Source organism: Aethalodelphis obliquidens, unplaced genomic scaffold (genome assembly GCF_003676395.1).
Source record: "Aethalodelphis obliquidens isolate GAN/ISIS:26980383/991018 unplaced genomic scaffold, ASM367639v1 scaffold20, whole genome shotgun sequence".
NCBI lineage: Eukaryota > Metazoa > Chordata > Mammalia > Artiodactyla > Delphinidae > Aethalodelphis > Aethalodelphis obliquidens.
The window spans coordinates 9666359-9685780 of NW_020837964.1; the positions used below are offsets into that span (position 1 = coordinate 9666359).

Consider the following 19422-nt stretch of genomic DNA (forward strand, 5'->3'; position numbering starts at 1 on the left):
GGAGGGAGGGGAGGGGGAGGGAAGCCCCTATTTAAAAATAAAACCAAAAACTAAAAAACATTTAAGCATCATGAACAAGGCTAAAGGCCCCCGCGGCTCTCAGTCCTGGCCCTTTTCCACACTGTCCGCCCCCTACAGAGATAGTAATAATAATATATATACAATAAGCTGGGTGTGCACTTCCTAGGTCTCCTGGTCTGCGTTTCCTTACATATACGTGTGCCCGGGTCACAATACATGCAGATTCTTTCAGCAGTTCCAGGCATCCAACAGTTAACACCCTCTCACCAGGAAGGAAACCTGCTCATCAGGCCCACACGGAGGGAGCCCAGGGTCTGCTGTTGCTCCTACACGGAAGTGACAGTTTGAGGGTCTTTCACATTCCTCCTGTCTCCCTCCCAGTTATAAGTACCCCCATTATGGAGCCTGGGGTCAGAACTGAGTTGTCCAAGCCTGAACCTGTTAAGTGTTCATTGCTTAGAAGATCAAGAAGAGAATTTGTTTATACATGTTGGGCCTTGTATTACCATAAAAAAAATTAGCTTAAGACATACAGGGAGCGTGATCAATAGCAAAACAACCAGTCCACAAACACCAGCGAAGCTGCCAGAAGTGCTCACACCACACCTTTTCCTCCTGTTTTGTTAACCCTCAGGTCACCTGGCATTTTTCACAAGTCTTGTATCTCTTCCCAAGTCTTCTGGGAGACAGCACGCAAATCACACGTTAGTTCAGACTTCTAGAGCCCCAGGTGTTTGCAATCCTCCTCAAGCCCGACACAGGCAGCTAGCACTTTGCCACACTCAAGGTCCGTCTCTCGGGGGCTTCCTGAGGGTCCACTCTGATGCCACGCCTGCCTGGCTCCTGTTCATACTGTCAACGGGGTGCCCCTGCCCTCAGAGGTGGTTCCCGGTCTCCACTAGTGAGATTCATTCCTCTCTGGAAATTTTACTGGGTTCTCTCAGAGGCTAAAACGTTGAAAAGGGGTGGGATGAGCTGAGAGGGATGTCAGAGCAGGCGAGGGTGAGAAAAACTCTGTTCTCACCAGCCCTACCCTGACTGGTGGAGGCCAAGACCCAAGACCAAGGTTAAGGCATGGAAACCCCCATCCCAGAGAAATACCCAACGCAATGAGATGAGGCATGGCTTTCCCACCGCGACCGGCATGCAGACTGCACCCTGTACTCGCTGGGGGCAGGGGCTGGGGTGGCTGCAGCATCACGATGACCGCTCTTGTTGTCACAGACTCGGGTCCACTTACCAGCTGTGATGGCAAGTCCTTCTGACCTACAGCCAAAGCCATCAATCTGGAGATGTGGCCTTGCTCTCAGACAGGAAAACAAATCAGCTCCACGAGGAACAGAATCAGCTTGTGTTTGTCATTCAGTGAAAAATTAATTCATTCGATCAACAAACATCCTGTGTGCTAGTGTGCATGTGTGAGAATGTGCACAGATTGCTGCCATGTGCTGTGTGCAGAGCACAAAGGACCCTTTGCCAGAAAAGGCAGCAAAGATTTCGGTGTAGCTTAAGGAAATTCACGAGTAGATGGACAGACAGTAAGTGAAGTGTTCTTATGGGAGATGCCGTATTACTTTTGGATATGTGATCGCATAAAAAAAAAAACCCACCAATCAGTGTAGCACGGTGGGGTGAGGGAGGAGCTATGGATGGTGATGGTGATGGTGATGGTGACGGTGACAGTGACGGTGACGGTGACGACGGACGAAGAAGAGCTAAAGGAGAAAGATAGGAGGGAGGATGAGAAAACAGCGACAACCACCACAACACTCACAGCTCTGACAGTCACTGAACGCTGACTGCTGCCGGTCTAAGCATCACACACATTTGACCTCATTTAATCCTTTCAACAATCCTATCCTAAGTCCAATTATTATCCCCATTTTACACAGGGGAACATTCAGACTGAGAAGAGTTACGCCATGGTTCGAGGAGTGGACCCAGAATTCAAATCCATGGCATCTGCCCGACTCTGGCGACCATGTTCACAACCACCGAGGCAAACGCTGCTGCGTGCCCCCCTCTGATCACTCCCTGTCCTCTTTGTAAACAGCACCCCAGTTTAGTTCTGAGTAGCCACGTACCCAGTAAAGACAATCACTTCTTCAGGCTCCCTTGTAGCTATAGGGTGACCGTGTGATAGACACGCTGGCGTGCGCCTCTTGCCTGCCCCCCTTCTTCTTGTTAAGGAAGAAGATGTGATGCCTGGAGGCTGAGCAGCCGCATGCTAAGAATGGCTGTGGGGGGGGGGGGTTCCCTGGTGGCACAGTGGTTAAGAATCCGCCTGCCAATGCAGGGGACATGGGTGCGAGCCCTGGTCCGGGAAGATCCCACATGCCGCGGAGCAACTAAGCCTGTGTGCCACAACTACTGAGCCTGCATGCCACAACTACTGAACCCCGCGCGCCTAGAGCCCGTGCTCCAGAACAAGAGGAGCGCCACCACAATGAGAAGCCCATGCACCGCAACGAAGAGCAGCCCCCGCTCACCACAACTAGAGAAAGCCCACACACAGCAACGAAGGCCCAACACAGCCAAAAATAAATTTAAAAAATAAGTTAAAAGAAAAAAAAAAAAAAAAAGAATGGCTGAGGGGAGAGACCACAGCACTTCCAGCCCCTGATGGCATCACAGACATGATGGGCTCCCAACTGAACAGCCTACCTCTAAGTCCCTTGTAACAAGAGGGAGATGAAGGCCTGGCTGGGAAAGCTGGGGTCCAGGCCAAGCCCCTCCTGATGCAGGCACTGCAGGAAGGTGAACCCCAGTCAGTACAGGACGCACTTAAGCTCCCTTCCATCCATCAGCGGCACAGACAGGACATCACATATGGGATCTGGTTTTGGTTCTGAAGCCTTAGGGTCACTGTACTTGACCGCAATCTGAATTTTGCTAACTCAGATGGAGGTTTTTTTTTTTTTTTTTTTAGGTGCAACCTGTACAACCTCTAACATGAGAGACATCCAGTAAGTATGTGTTCAGTAAAACGAGCAGAAGAGCAAGAAAGCAGACCATGAGCAAGATTTCTCATGCAGAGGCATGTTGAGGGCCAGGGGAATCCTGCCTGCCTTCAGCCTTAGCACTTGTATTAGTTTCTTACTGCTGCTGTAATAAATAACCCTAAACTTAAGCCTTAAAATAACATCAATTTATTCTCTTACAGTTCTGGAGGTCCAAAGTCCAAAGTCGTTCTCACTGAGCTAAACTCAAGGCATCAACAGGACTGCTTCCTTCTGGAAGCCCCAGGGGAGAATCTGTACTTCCCTCTCCCAGCTTCTGGAGGCCACCTGCATTCCTTGATTCACAGCCGCATCACCTTTGCTTCCTGCTTCCATTGTCACCCGGCTACCTTCTTCCCCTGTGGTCAAATTTCCCTCTGCCTCCCTCCTACAGGAATACTAATAAGAACGCTTAGGGCCCACCGAGGTAATCCAGGATGATGTCCCTTCTCAAGACCCTTCATTTGACCACATTGACAAAGTCCTTTTTGCCATATAAAGTCAAAATCACAAGTTCCAGGGACTAGGACCTGGGTATCTTTGGGGGCCATTGGTCAGCCCACCACAGTCCTCCATTTATTTACTGAAGACCAGGCACTGGGCTAGCAATGAACGGGCAGCAGTGAACTGGGATCGTAAAAAATACCTTTTCTAACAGACTGCCTAAGCTCTTGGTGAATCACGTCCTATAACGCAGTCAGAGCATATAAATCACAATGAGTTAAAGACAATAGTACAGGATCAAAAAGTTAAAGTTACTGATGAATTCTTACCATTATCTGACAAAGGTTTTTGGAGAGCTGTCACAGGAAACTCTGAAGAAGAAAACAAGGAGGTTGGAAATGGGTCATGAAAGAGAAAACACCTGGAAGCCTAAAATGAGGAAAAGAGTGGGCTACTCAAGACACACCACACAAGTGGGGTTCCCCGGGAATTGTGGGAAGAAACGGGGCTCCCTGGGAACTGTGGGAAGAGGTGGGGTTCCTTGGGAATTGTGGGAAGAAACGGGGCTCCCTGGGAACTGTGGGAAGAGGTGGGGTTCCCCGGGAATTGTGGGAAGAAACGGGGCTCCCTGGGAACTGTGGGAAGAGGTGGGGTTCCCCGGGAATTGTGGGAAGAAACAGGGTTCCCCTGGAACTGTGGAAAGAAGGGGGATTCTCCAGGAACTGTGGGAAGAAATGGGGTTCCCAGGAACTGTGGGAATAAGTGGAGGTTCCCCAGGAGCTGTGGGAAGAAGTGGGGTTCACATTTCTAGACTCTTTGATGTGCAGCAAGAAATGTACCCTTCTAGTCACAAATGAAGCAAGCCCAACAAATACACTGAAAAGACATTATAAGTGGATGAACAGCTGAGGCTACACAGGGGCCGGTCTTCGGGAAGAATGCCCGGATGGACTCCCACATAACTCTGGGAACTACTGCGGGTGCCATAAGACAGGATTCTAAAAGAGCTACTGCCACAGGGGCAAGAAAATCTCCAGCGGGACCCTGATCGCTTGACCAGCCAACACATAACCACCACTGGAGACTTAGATGGAAACAGCTGGGCTCACCCTTCCAGAATCTTCTACCATAAAATGTCCAGGGATACCATGGATATTATTATTCTATACTGCACCTCCCCAAATCCTTCCTATCTCACATTTTCTTTGTGTCACTTGTTCCATTTTTGAATGAAGGAAGAAGAAGCCATCTGTTCATTACAAAAGCACCTGAGCTACAATATCATGTATTACTAAAAGGTAATTCTTAGGGAAGACTTAGGCGGCGACACACAGATGCTTCTCCAAATGTGGGCAGCTGTCTATATATAAACACAGCTCGAATCAACTGTGGGGTGTACCAGCCAAAGTCGACTGGTCATGTGAAGCACATCTGGATTAAGACCTGTTCCCAATCAAAGGAAAGTCATTCTTCCTGGTGGTCCGACCACTTAACTTAAACAAAAAGAACTGAGCCAACTTTCATCAATGAGCCTTTCTTCCAACCGAAAAGAAAAAAGAAAATAAAAAATGAGAGTTGGCTACTGGTTATGGCGATGTTTTGCCACAAGGTTAATAATGATGGGTTTCAGGTCACTGGCAATTTCTCATTTCAAACGAACTTGAACCATCAACCCTCAAGGGCCGATTGTTTAATGTGGGCTGTCTGCACCCACAGCGCTTCTCGGACACCCAAGTGGTGGGTGGGTGACATTCTGCCATTGCATCATTACCAAAAACAAGAGAGAGACTTTTCATCCTTAAAATTTTAAAAAAAGTGCTCATATGCTTGAGCTCCACGGAAGACCCATAGGCTTGTTCCATTTCATGATGACTGGAACTTGAATTAGAGACTTGTAATCAATTCACAGGAACTGGGCTCCTTCTTCCAGAGGGAACTTGGGAGGAAAACATTTGAAATATCCCTGCCACCATTCAGAAGACTCCACAGCTTTTTCCTCCATACTGCTGGTCACTTTTTCTCAGATGCTCATTTCACTTCTAAGTGGCCCAGACAGAGGGTTCAAGGCTCCCCCTTCCCCAGTACTGAGAAAGCAGGCTGGACGGACAGAAGAATGAATGAATAAAGCTGCTTAAGTTGGGAAGGGAAACACTGGGGAGTAGTGGAGATGATGGAAAACAAGAAATCACACGCCCTTCGGATGTCTTTACTCAGCCCCAGCTAATTGTTGTCTCCTCCTCCAATTTTTAAATCTAATGGGAACGCCAGCTTTTTACGTGACATCTCCCAATTTGTATATGTATCTCAGCCATTTTTTTAATTAATTAATTTTATTTATTTATTTTTGGCTGTGTTGGGTCTTCGTTGCTGCGCGCGGGCTTTCTCTAGTTGCGGCGAGCGGGGGTTACTCTTCGTTGTGGTGCGCGGGCTTCTCACTGCAGTGGCTTCTCTTGTTGCAGAGCACGGGCTCTAGGCGCACGGGCTTCAGTAGTTGGGGCACGCGGGCTCAGCGGCTGTGGCTCGTGGGCTCTAGAGCACAGGCTCAGTAGTTGTGGCGCACGGGCTTAGTTGCTCCGGGGCATGTGGGATCTTCCCAGACCAGGGCTCAAACCCGTGTCCCCTGCACTGGCAGGCGGATTCTTAACCACTGTGCCACCAGGGAAGCCCTTGGTCATTTTTTAAAGTCACTGTGTGAGCAAAACAAAACACATCTGCCAGCAGGTGATGTCTACTGATGCAGAGGAGCATGACACTGAGTTTTCTCCTCCAGAAGTCATATCCAAAGCCATGGCTTGTCCCTGGTCTGGGCCAAGACAAGTGTGAAAAGGGGAGGCAGAGAGGCAGGAGGAAAATCTGGGAGCTGCAGGCTGGTCCTCAGACTTTCCTAAGTGATATACTGGCCTGTCAAATTTCATGACCTGGGGAGGAGGATAAACACACTCAAAAACCTCATCTAATTTTAGAGTAAGTTACTTTGACGCATGAACCAACTTGTGGGCAGATCAGCCTCCACACTGTGACCTAAGCTATGCCAAATACCCCCTGAAGGAGGGAGAGGAAGGGCTCCATTCTAACACGCTGCACCGCATTCGTGAGGCCAGGGGGAGTCTGTCATCCAGGGCCCCATACTCCCCAGGTGAGCAGGCAGTGACAAGAGGCAGTCCTGATCTACGCTGCTCCTTCCTGCGTTCTAATTATAGGCAAAGAGCCCTGAGGTCCTGGAGGGTTTGGTTTCTTAACCTGAGACTTGAATCTTCCTTCCCACAGTTTTTTTTGTCTTAACTGGCTGTGGCGCAGAGCCCCAGGGAGGCTTCTTCTGCCTGAGATAAACACAGGGCACCCTCACAGTCCTAATTAACAGATTTTTTTTTTCCTCCTCCCAAGTTTCACCAAAGGAAATCCTTCCCACGGTCAGTCTTAGCTGGGCTGGAAGTCGAAACCAGATTCACAAAAGTGCAACAAGATGTACAAGAAATTAAGTTTCCTTGATAACATAAAAGTGCTGAAAATTAAAGAAGAGCCTTACTAGCTGGTAAAGGAAACTGACAGTTATCCACAGTAACTGGACAGGGACCAATCTGTGACCTCTACCCCTGCCCCCCAAAACAACCCTCTCTATTAAGAGACTAAAAAAATACAATACCAAATATTATGTGTGAACCTTGACTGACCGCAGACTCACTGAAAACCAAAAGCTATGAAAGACATTTTGAGGATAACTGGGTAAATCTGGTTCCAGACTGTACATTCTTTTATGTTAGTGAATTATTATCATTTCATAGACATGATAACATGGATAAACGTGATTACGTAGAACAAGGTCTTTAGTTTTAGGAGATGCCTGCCAAAGTACTTAACTGTAAAGAGTGTCAATGTCTGCAACTTACATATATGGATGGATGGATGGATGGACGGATGGATGGACGGATGGATGGACGGATGGACCGATGGATGAATGTATGAATGAATGGATGGGCAGATGGATGGATGAATAGGTGGTTGGATAAATAGGTGGGTGGATGGATGAATGGATGGGGGGGTGGATGGATGGATGAAAAGATGGCTGGACAGAAACACGTTAAGACATTAGCAATTATTGACTCTAGATGGTGGGCCTGTGCGAATTCACCGTACTACTGAAGTGTTGTTTGAATTTTCTGTATGCTCAATAATTTTTACAACCAAAAGTTAAGAAACCTGTTACTTTCAGAATTTCAGTGTTTTAATTAACCTTTTTAAAAATCACACTTTTTAAAGTATGTCTTACAAAGAGTCCCATGTCACAAGTGGGGATAAAGTGAGAGTTACTCCAATTAATATTATAGAGAAGAGGGTCTGACTGTTGAGATCCCAGCTTGAGGGTCTTTTTCGGGACATGCCTAGAACACTAAACCCATTCCTTCAACTGACTGATGAGGAAACTGAGGCTCAGAGACTCCCCCACAATCACCAAACAAGTTAGCCACAGCTCAAGGGACCTCATGGACCCCAGGGTTCCTCTCTACAATGTACAGAACCACGGAGTTGATTGGCCTTGCCTGGTTCATAGCCGATTTTCAGGAGGGTAAAGGATGCCTTAGTGATGGCATTAGCATTCATCCTTCGTTATTTGGAAATGATGTGGTTTTCTCAGAACCGCGTACTTCAAATACACATTCTCCTCTTTCCCATTCGCCCAGCAGACCCTTCACCACACTCACTGTAAAGGGCATTTTCCTGGGCACTTGAAAAAACACACAGATCTGCAGCCCAGGGTCCCTGCCCTGGAAATACTGACACCCTACAAGTTATGTGCTGGTATAAAGGACAAATCCCTAAGAGCTGTCCCTCAAAGGGTCAATTTCTAAAAATGGTTTCCAATCATTATATCTCAGTGACAGGAGAAAAAATGTTATCTTGATAGTAAAGGATTTAAATTTATCGCATGGCTGAAAACGGTTAGTGAATTGAAATTATAACGTAATGAATCATTTCCTGAAAACGTTGAGCCGCTATTCATGCCATTGCACGAAGAACTATTTAGGGATGTCGAAAGGAAAAAAAGAAAGTTAGGAAGCCTACCCAGGAAATTATTCCGATACGTATATACTTTCTTGAGGATTAAATTACTTTTTCAAAAGAATAGAAAATTGAACGGACTTCATGATCCCTGCTGGAAAAGAATTAAGCGGTCTCCTAATTTCTACCCAGTTCCTTCTGTTTTGAGCACTGCCCTTTCTAAGGGACGGTACCGTCTGGATTTCACAGCTTCCCTCAGAGGCAGCCCTGCAGATGAAGCGGTACCGTGGCTGGGTCTTGTACACCCTCTCCTGGCCTCTGTGTTCCCACCAAATCTCGCCACACTGCAGTTGAGACCACGTGACCCAAGCCTTGGCCCGCGTCCTTCGATGGCAACAAGGACGGCCTGCTTGATAAGAAAAGGGATTTTCAGCCACAGCTCAACAGATATGGGAGAAACCAGAGCAACACCGTGAACTGATTCTGTGTGCTGGTTTGTACGTTCAGGTCCGATGATTCTTTGTTCTCAGTTGTGTTTCCTAATAAATGCAGGCAATCAGGATTCACTATACTCAAGCGATCAAGGTCATGTGTATACCTAAGGCTCTGAAGGTGAGAAGGTGCAGGGCCCCCGAAGGAAGAAGAGCTCATTCCTGGGATGACAGGACAAGAAGGCAGTGTCCGCTTTCACTCAACTGTGCCACCGTGTGTCACCGACTGAGCTTCACCCTGGCGTTCAAAATCCCCCAGGCAAGGGCCTTTCTTTCAGAGACTCATTCTCCCGGGTTCTGGGGACGCTGAAAAGGATAGAGCTCCACCTACCCCCAGATACTAAAGGCTCACTACTCAACCAAATCTCAGAATACTCTCCCACCTACCTCCTAGGCTCCTGTCACACCAGAATGCTGACAGTGACACACAGCTCGTCTTTTCTGGTGCACACCTTTATCAAAAGGTGGAGGAGGAAGAATATGAGGGTTAGAAGAAGAACACTTGGGACTTCCCTGGTGGCACAGTGGTTTCGACTCCATGCTCCCAATGCAGGGGGCACAGGTTCGATCCCTGGTCAGGGAACTAGATCCCACATGCATGCCACAACTAAGAGTTCGCATGCCACAACTAAGGAGTCTGCATGCTACAACTAAAGAGCCAGCAAGCCACAACTAAGGAGGCTGCCTGCTGCAACTAAGACCCCATGCAACCAAATAAATATTATTTTAAAAAAAAAGAAGAACAGTTGCAGTGCAGCAGTAACAGAAGCTAACACTTAGTGACAACAGACTACGTCCCAGGGACAGTGTTATTAAACAACTGACATACACTGTCTTATTTAATTCTCACAATCTCAAAAGAAGAGACTCCCCTCCCCGGGGGCCATGACTCACAGCATGTGAGATCTTATTTCCCTGACCAGGGATGGAACCCGTGCCCCCTGAAGTAGCAGTGCTGGACTCTCAACCACTGGACCGCCAGGGAAGTCCCCAGAAGAGATTATTATTAATCCCCTTTGATGGGTGAGAAAACTGAGATGCATTAAGATGAAGCAAATGGCCCCAGATCACACAGACAGTACACGACAGAGTCAGGACTCAAACCCAAGTGGATCTGAATCTGGAGACCCCAGAGTCTTCTCTGCTCTGCCATACATGGCCTTCTATGTTGTTCTTTCTGCCTGGAAAGACCTCGCCTCATCTCTGAGCTCAACATACTGTCTAGGCATCATGGCCCAGCCCTGTAAGCCATTTATGATCACCCCATCTGGAATGACGGCTCCCTCTCCAGAAACCCCGTGCCTCGTGTGAAGCCTTTAAAATAAGGACCAGACCGTAGGGACAGGAGCCGTGACTTCCGTATGCCCCACGCAGAGGCACCCAGTTTATTAAATGAAAAACAATGCCATGCTGCACCAGCCCTAAAGCCTACCTCCGACAGAGGTATCAGGCCACGGTTTATGGAAAGACTGAACTCTTCAGGAGTTAAAAAAAAACAACAAAAAACACCCCACACTGCATTTGTTCCGTAAACATTCATTCAGTCCATAACAGGTTCAAGCTCCTCAGAGGCGCTCGGTCTTCTTGAAAGTGTCAGATCGCCTCTTAGGAGGAAACTGAATGGCATCTCTGTTGGCATCAAATGAAAATCACGTCTTAATACGGTCCTACAAACAACAGGCTCAAGGTGCTTCTTCCAAGTTCTCCACCCAAGGTCTCCGGGGATGCTGCTGGAAGGCTCCCCACTCAACGCCATAATTACCAGAAAATGGAAAAATCCAAGAAACACAGGGGCCGTGGAGCAGGGTTCAGGGACTGAGGGCAACTGCTGATCCAGGCAAAGATCAAAGCTGTGCAGAAACCCTTCCCGGGTTTACACAGCTGTAGGCTCTGTGCGGGAGCTGTAAAACAAACACGATCTGGACAGGAGGGAAAGGTCTTGTGACTGGGGCTGTATGGGTGTCAAGGACTCCCCAGGACATCAAACGAACCAGGAGGCTAAAGAGGCACCTCACTCTGGGCCTAGAAGAAGAAGCTTATACCCTTTTCCAATCCAGGCCATATTTTTATTGGGCCCAACGATTTCACCAGTTCAGCCTTCGAAAACATAATAAGAAAGAGGAAAGACAACCATAAGCCTACCTGCAAAAAAAAAAGTTCTTGAGTTTAATAAACACCAACAATAACAAAAAAAAGTGAATTGGTCAAATCTTAATAACCTGGGGCTGAGGAACTCCCTGCACCAGCTTATCTTGTTTAGTTGCTGTGTACAACATCTGAATAAGACCCAGAGCTCTCAGAACTCCTGCAGGTGCATAAATTCCTAAACTAAATAATAACAAAGCCATATGCTACCATATTTTTAGATATGAATTGCTATGTGAGGCACAAACAGAAGAGCAGCTCCCTGCTATCATTTGGATGCATTAGAAATAAAATCATCTCATAAGCCTGCAAATGTTTTTGTTTTTTTTTTTTGCATCACCAAACTCGCATATTTCCCCTGTGTACAGAAGTATAATTTCTTTACATGGTTGTTCTCCATGTCTTAAACTTGATATACATGTAATATTAGGAGATGAAAATAATATATATATATGTGAACTCCTCGTTTCGTGTATTAGAAAACAATATGTTTTGCTCATTAAAGGCGCCAATATAAATGCTATAAACCATGAAATTACCTTTGAGCCCTTCCTGAAATAACCAGTTCACAAACAAATGATCCATGCAAAAAAGGCAAGGCGAGATTACAATCAGACTAAGTTACATTTTCATTTCAGGATTTTTTTCTTTTTAACATAGAAAAGTATTATTACTGCAAAACCAACGGTGGCAGCAGGTACATCCAATTTATGTAGGAAACACTGAACAGCACAGGTAGACTGAACAAAATGAGTTCCAAGCAGGGCTTTTCGTGTTTTCCAAATGTGATGCAGAACTCAAATTTACCACAAATTGTCTCAATAAACAAATCCCACTTCTGGTTTTCTCACTTCAGAGGGCTGCTTTAAAAGCAATGATGGCAAAAACATTTTACTAAAATAACTGTGACGTTTTTCAAACTCAGAAAGTAAGATTCTGCCCTACGGATGACCAAAAGAAGCTGTGGATGGCAGAAACCTTATCCCACGAGTCAGATATTCTCGAGCTGAAATTAGCAGAGCCCTTAATCCAGTGTGATCCCCAAACAAGCATCATCCACGTCATCTGGGAGATTCCTAAAAATGCAGATCCTTGGGTCCTACTATAGAAGTTCTGGAATCAGAAACTCTGTAGGTGAAGTCCAGGAAGAGGTGTTCTAACAAGCCCTCCAGGGGACCCTGGCGCATGTTCCAGTCTGAGAACCAGTGTCTTAGTCTATGAACATCAGTCTCCAGTGTTGTAGACAATGATGCTATTTCCGCTAAGGTCCCGCACAGAAGCTCCAGTGGTTCCAACAGCCTGTTCCTCCTGACCAAGATGATCTGCACATTTCTGTCTGGATTAATCCCTGCCCCTCTTTCCATGGCAGCATCTCTCATCTGTAAAACTGTAGATGATACGTCTTTAATCAAGACGACATGAGAGCCCTGACTTTCCTCCTGCAGGTTCTAACCATCAGCCCTGTAGTGGCCCCAATGACACTATGAAACAGATCAGGATGAGAACCTTCTTGCATGAGCTCCAAGTAGAAAAAGCTACGTGTCAGCTTTGGGCCAGATCTTGACTCATTCATTTGTTTGTTCATTTAATTAGTGAGCCATTCACACAATCATGGAACACACACTGATCAAGTTGTTCTTCCTTCCTTCCTTCCTCCCTTTTTTCTTCCTTCCTTCCCTCCCTCCCTCCTTCCTTTCTTCCTTCCTTTCCTTCCTTCCTTCTTTCTTTTTCTTTTCTTTTTTTGCTTGCTTCATGCTGGAAACACAAAGCTGTATAAGACTATCCCAACTCTCTAGTCCAGTGGGGGAACACACATACACAAGTAGATAATCATAATACAATGAGGTAAGTACAAAACAGAATTCCACATAAGGAACATAAAGAATGGGTGACTGGGGAACTTTGTGTGTGTGTGTGGGAGGGAGTCAGTGGCTTACACCAGACTTGAATCTTATAGGAGGAGGAGAGGCCAGCAAGTTGGAGAAGGGAAGGCAGGGAAGAAGGGAAGACAGGTGCGTTCCAGGCAGTGGCAGACCCTGAACAACACGGATGTGCGGATGGGGCTTCCCAGCTGGGCGCTCTTTAAGGCAGGGAGTTTGCCTCAGTGTCTGTGCCCCCCTGGGCTTGGCCCACACAGGCAGAGTGAAGGCACTGGACGAGCGGTAGGGAATCCACCGGAGGACGTCAACTCCTAAGGCAAGAGGAACACGAAGGCTCCAGCTGAGTGATGCAGACAAGGGGCGACGGGAGCTGAGCCGCCGAGGGCTAAGCAGCAGAGGGATGGGTGAGCAGCAGGCGGAAGGACAGGACTCTGTGGGGAACCACGTGGCTAAATGTGAAAGGATCCTGAAGACAGTTGCGACTCACCTTTCACAGGGATAAGAATGAAAACAAAGGCTCTTTTGTGCCCGGATAAGATCCTACCAGGACTGACCAGACCAGGACAGAGCAAAGAACACCCAGTTAAAGGCTTCTGCTCCGTGACCTATGTAACCTTCCCCCCAGCCTGGGACAGGTAAGAACAGAGGAGGGGGACTGCTGACCTACGACTGGAGGACCACTGCAAGGAAGAGGGAGACAGAAAGGAAGGAAGGGAGGACACACAACGCGGCAACATGGGGCTGGACTGTCCCAGGAAATACGCGAGAGACGAGGGGACCATTTCTCTAGATTCCTGTTTCTAACTCAGTGACAGGAGTGACAGGAAAGGGAGCAAAGATAAAGAATCCTTATCGCCTGCTTAGTACACACCAGACAGCTCCCTTGGGGGGTGACCAATGTCCTCCTTTTGAATCTGTGCAGCAACTAGAGGTCGGTATGAGATCCCCATACTGGCTGCAGAGACAACCAGTGGCACAGAGAGGTGAGGTCATTTGCCTGGAACCACACAGCCAGTAAGTGGGGGAAGCCAGGTTTATGCTTGGATCTGACTCCCAAGTCCAAGATGGACCTGGCCTGAGTCAGACAGGAGGAAGGCTCAGATACCTTGGAGGCTGAAGGGGCCAAGCAAGCCAGGCCAGGAGCAGGGGACCAGCAAGAAAGGGTGGCTTTGCCGGAGCGTGCCCACAAGGTGGAGGTGGGGACGGTGTCTTCATGAGACTCTAGGATTTTCTAACATCTCGGCAGAAAATACCTGGCCTACATCACCGGTGTGAAGATCCCGAATTGGAGTCCTCGCCTTCCTAACCCATCCCTGGAGACCTTACGAAGTATTTTGACGAAGGGTACATTCGGTTCTGCAACAGAGATCTGTCTCAATCCATCTGGCTCTTCTATGAATCCCTCCAAATACTTCAGGGTAAGGGCAGCGCATTGAAACTTGATGGAATTTCCTGCTGCACTGTGTAGTGCCAGAATTGCTCCATCCCATAAATACATTTGGGAGGAACTTTTTGTCTTCCTCCCTTTAATGATATAGAACATAATCTTTCAAGTAAATCCTCTTTAAAGCACCCTCAGTCCAAAAGAAAATTATTTGGAGCTCAGAAATAACTGCATGTGGATGTGATGTGGATTGCACGCATAGCTATAAAAAAAAATACTTGGCTCTGTAATTTTCTGAAAAATGCTGTGTTGTTGCCATTTTTTTGGGTTAATTAAAAGACCATAAAAATCAATTCAAACATGTTTGGAGACAGATTTTCAAATTTTATAAACTCTGCTCAGTTGCTGGGTCAAAGATAAGAAGATGGCAGACATCTCCGTACTCGTAGCTTTGGGGTGGTTTCTTGCTTTCTTGTTTCTTTCTTTCTTTCTCCCTCCCTCCCTCTCTTGCTATCTGCTTTCCTTTCTTCCTTTCTTTCTCCCTCCCTCTCTTGCTATCTGCTTTCCTTTCTTCCTTTCTTTCATTCATTCACTCATTCATTCATTCATCCAACCCAAATCCCCTACTCTGGGCCAAGCACTAGAACAGGAACAGCCCCTGTTCGCATGGGACTGTCATTCTGATAGGAGACAGAAGCTGAAGGACATCATTTAGATCAGGAGTTGGCAAGCTTTTTCTCTGAAGGACCAGACAGTAAATATTTTCGGCTTCGTGGGCCACAATATCTCTGTTGCAACTACCGAACTCTGCCCTGACAGCGTGAAGGCAGACACAGACGATACATAAACAAACGGCCATGGCGTGTTCCAGTAAAACTCTATTTATCATGTGTATATGTGTAACTGATTCACTTCGTTATACAGCAGAAACTAACACACCATTGTAAAGCAATTATACTCCAAAAAAGATGTAAAGAAAAAAAAAAACTCTATTTATGAACATTACAATTTGAATTTCATGTATTTCCATGTGTCATGAAATGTTCTTCTTCTTTTGATTTTTTCAACCATTTAAAAAACGTAAAAAACCATCCTCATGCCATACAAAAAACAGGGGGTACTTGGCCCCTGATTTATACTGTTACCTGGGGAAAGACACCAAGGTATGTTTGACCCTGTATCCAGAAAGATAATGCTGGGATTCTCGACTGCTGAAGCCCAGAGGGCCACCGGCTACAATGTTAATCCAACAGGCATGGCGAGGGCAGAAAAGAGGCCCTCTGCCCTCAGCTGCTGGCCATCGGAGATCCCTGCTCATTTCCACAATGGCTTCCTGCCCAGGTCTAAGCAGTGGTCTTTGGTGACTCGCTGCTCCCCGGTGGCCTTGGCGACTGGCTCCAAACTCGATAAAGTGCTAATTTTGCTTTTTACGGCTGTTGTGTAACGCTGATACAAAGCCAAGTCAATCCTTTTTGAAAATCTGGAGAAATGTTAGCTCACAAATGGAAACCCAGGGATCTGAGTTACAACCAGGAGGCAATTTGCATGGTCAGCTTCTGCAACTATCCGAATGGTGATCTCGGGTGGAAATAATGAGAAGCCTCTGTGTTATTCCCAGGTCCCTTGTCCTGCCTTGATGGCTGGAAGGCGGCCACCAGCCAGCTCCGTTATCATGACAGAAACGTAACGTGGTTCACGCGAGCGGCCTTCGGTGGGCAAATGTTCAAGCACATTAAGGTTTTAATATAATTATAATTATAGAACATGTTCAACCAATTAACCACAAATATGCTGTTTATCTGAAAGGCTGCCAACACTGTGAACTGCAGTCAAAATAACATTAGGCTGTAGTCCTTAAGCAAAGAATACACACTGAATCAAAAGAGAGAGCAGAAGGAAAAGGCCAAAATAAATATTTTATCTGAGATTTTATGAATATGTCCTCAAATGCCAGATTAAAATATGTCATCTCAACTTCCCATATATTTACTTGATGAAATCAGATTAAGCGAGTTCATGACACTGTTGAAAAACACCATAAACCAAAGAGAGAGAGAAGTGTGTTTTGTAAATCTTGGCAGTCAGGCTCCCCCAACGTTCGCCGGAGGATAATGTAAGAAAGAAACGGCAATTGCAACAAGTCATATTTTTTAAGGCATTGAGAAACTTCTCATTACCCCTTATATCTTTCTTAGTTACAGCCTCGAGGACTTGGAGCAAAATTAAACTTTGCCTTAGCAACGAAATAATATAAGCCTGCCCATAACTTCCCTGAGAGAATTAAAAAAAAAAAAAGAACCCAGTTGTACAATTTGTATATACACAATTTGTGCTGCTGTAAAAGCATATTTTGAAAAGTGCTCCCTAAATAATTAAGCTATTCCTTTTACCATACTTCCTATATTACAGAAGTCATTTTCCCACCAAGAATCAATAAGTCATTCCAAACGTCAGTCATTTTTCTCCATTTAACGGAATGGACTAAAGTCCGACACTGCAAGTTACATTACCTTTGAATTATGTGTGTAATTTAAAATTCAAAGTACTACACTAAGGAGCTTTTTAGACTGACCACTCTACTCTCTCTTCATAAATACGGCCCCTTGCAGACCCCTCTGACAGATTTACCGAACAACAGGAGTTTGAAACAGTTAGGGCTGGGAGCCCCTACAGGAAAGCTGTTCTCTCTAACGATGCCACAGGAACAATGCTCTTTTCAGAGGCAACACAAAGCAAATGGTCATACAGGAAATGTCTCTGGGTTTTTAGATTCGTGGTTAAGCCGTACTAAAGCATCTTAGCCTTAATTACAAATAAACACGTGGGCACGCACTGACAGGTCAGTTCAGAGAACGCTCCCTAAGTAAACGCTCTAGTGTGATTTTTGTGTGACCAGACCCCAGGCCTCTGATAAAATTTCAAATGTAGAAATCCCAAACGGGTATGTACGAAAGAGGCTCTTTTTCATCAAACACAACATGGGGAGAGAAAAGGAAAAAAACACAGAGAGATACAAATGAAGATGTGTTTAAGTGTGCATCGGCAGCAAGTACATTTTAAAGAATTAACAGAAGAGGCTGTACATTCTTTTACCTGAATTCATGGGTTGATGTGCTTCCGATTATAAATAAAATACAGTTACCTCATTCTTCAGGGAAACAAAAATAAAGTGACTATTAAAAATACCAATGACTATCATTAAGTTCGTGATGTACTGACTCAATTCTGTAGGCTGGTAAAATTCAAAACACACACACACACACACACACACACACACACACACCCCTCTGTCAAGTAAACAGCATTTTTCTCAATAGCCCTGATTATTTGGTCCAGTGTGTCCTCAAAAGAGCCAGCCCCTCCACACTAGTATGAAAGAAAATGAGACTTTGCAATATTTTCTTTTCAAATATTGGTTATTTAGAAAATACAGCAGTTAAGTTTGATTTTCTAACTGCAATGCATGTATCGACTTGAATCTCTTATGCTTCTCTCTGCTCATGAGGCACCTCATTTACCTTTACAGGAGTTTTGTTTTTCACCTGTCACACCAGGACGATGGAACCCATTCAAAGCACTGCCTTGGATCCCCAAGGTGGACACTTGCTCAGAACAGTTTGTTGTTCATTCCCACTACTCTACAGCCAAATAATCTTCCTTTTCCCCCTTTTTTTCATTAGTAAGTATCTCTGATAACTGTACATGTTCCCTGATGTGGAACAATTTTAGGCCACTGGAGCCTGACTTAATCACTTGAGGACATGCCTTCTGTGGGTCATCAAAAATCAACTCTACTTGCCTAGGTTTTATTCTTGCCAAGTTAGCATTCCCAAGACAAATCACTCTAAAGCGCCTTAAAAATCATTAGCTCTCATGTATTCAACCCGAACATCAGCGTGGCCTGGAACGTGGAAAGAGGCAGACTGGCAAAGTTAGGCGGCCAGCACCTGGGAAAGCTGTCCCCTCCAGCACCCCAGCAATTCTGCAGCTGGAGTCACCCTGCACTGCATCTCAGCCCAGCACCCGGACCCTCGCCCCTACCATCTGCCAACTGTGCTAACTGAGAATCTCTGAGAAAAGCAGAACCTCCCCGCTGGGTGTTAGTTTTGCATGGCCAACATGTAATCTCAAACGGTGAAACCCCAATGATGATTTCTTTTTTTCTTCCTGCCCCCGGGATGGATTTTTTTTTTTTCCCTCCTTCCTAAACTTGTTTGGGTTTCTTCCCACTTGAAAAAGTAGCAACCTTCACTCAACTGATGAATACCTGCTGGTAAATTACTGTATCTGAGCGACGGTACACTGATAGGACCTATAAATTATGATCTAACGTGGTTAGCTCAAACAAAAGGAAATTTCATTGAAGGGAACTGATATTCTGGGAGTGGTCTCTCTCCAAAGGATTCTACCCTGGGAAGTAAAACTTGCAAATATAAAGAAAGATGTTGCAAGTGTATCGGGCTCCCCTAGGATATAAAGGGTCAGGATAATTGTTCTGGTAATATCACCACGTGGCAGTATGCATTACTAATGAAAGATGGACCAGACATATAGTCTTCTCCTTTGGAAAAGAAAAGAAAAAAAAATACCGCACTGTGAAGAGGCTTATTCTTTCCAAACGCATTTTATTAAAACGACCACCACAACAAATGTCAGACCAACCTAGATCAAACTGCTAGGAATAGACCTAAAGTTATTTTATTACCATAGGCGCTGCCCCTAGCCCCCCAGTCAGGCTCTCAAACACTAAACCATTTCCCTGAGTCATTTGTCCTATATCACTCAGTAATGAATTTTCATGCATGTATGTGCTGCTAAAAAAAAAAAAAAGATAAAACTCATAAATAATCCAATACACTGTCTCCTGCCAAATGGCCATATATTGTTCATGTTTCACCTGCCATATTAAATAAAAATTTTTAAAGTTTTTTCTTTCATTAAAAAACCCAGGCTGTATTTGGAAGTGACCACACAAAGTCAAAACTCACAGCTTAAATTGCACAGTTAAAACATATTCACTAGGAGTGACTGAATCACAGAGTGAAGAAAAGGTACTTAAA

At 45.6% G+C, this 19422-nt stretch overlaps 1 protein-coding gene across 5 annotated transcripts in view; it reads right to left on the minus strand.

The window, feature by feature from the left end:
* The window catches only part of WWOX (WW domain containing oxidoreductase), a 983470-nt gene that overhangs the window by 791530 nt on the left and 172518 nt on the right, over positions 1–19422 (minus strand). Inside the window, exon 6 of one of the 5 annotated variants that reach the window (XM_027119880.1) lies at positions 10998–12485. The exons of the other annotated variants lie outside the window; for them this stretch is intronic. Within the exon in view, the coding sequence (XP_026975681.1) occupies positions 12474–12485 (12 nt within the window). The 3' untranslated portion in view covers positions 10998–12473. Of the gene's footprint in view, positions 1–10997; positions 12486–19422 lie in introns of those variants that run through there. 5 annotated transcript variants of the gene reach the window in all.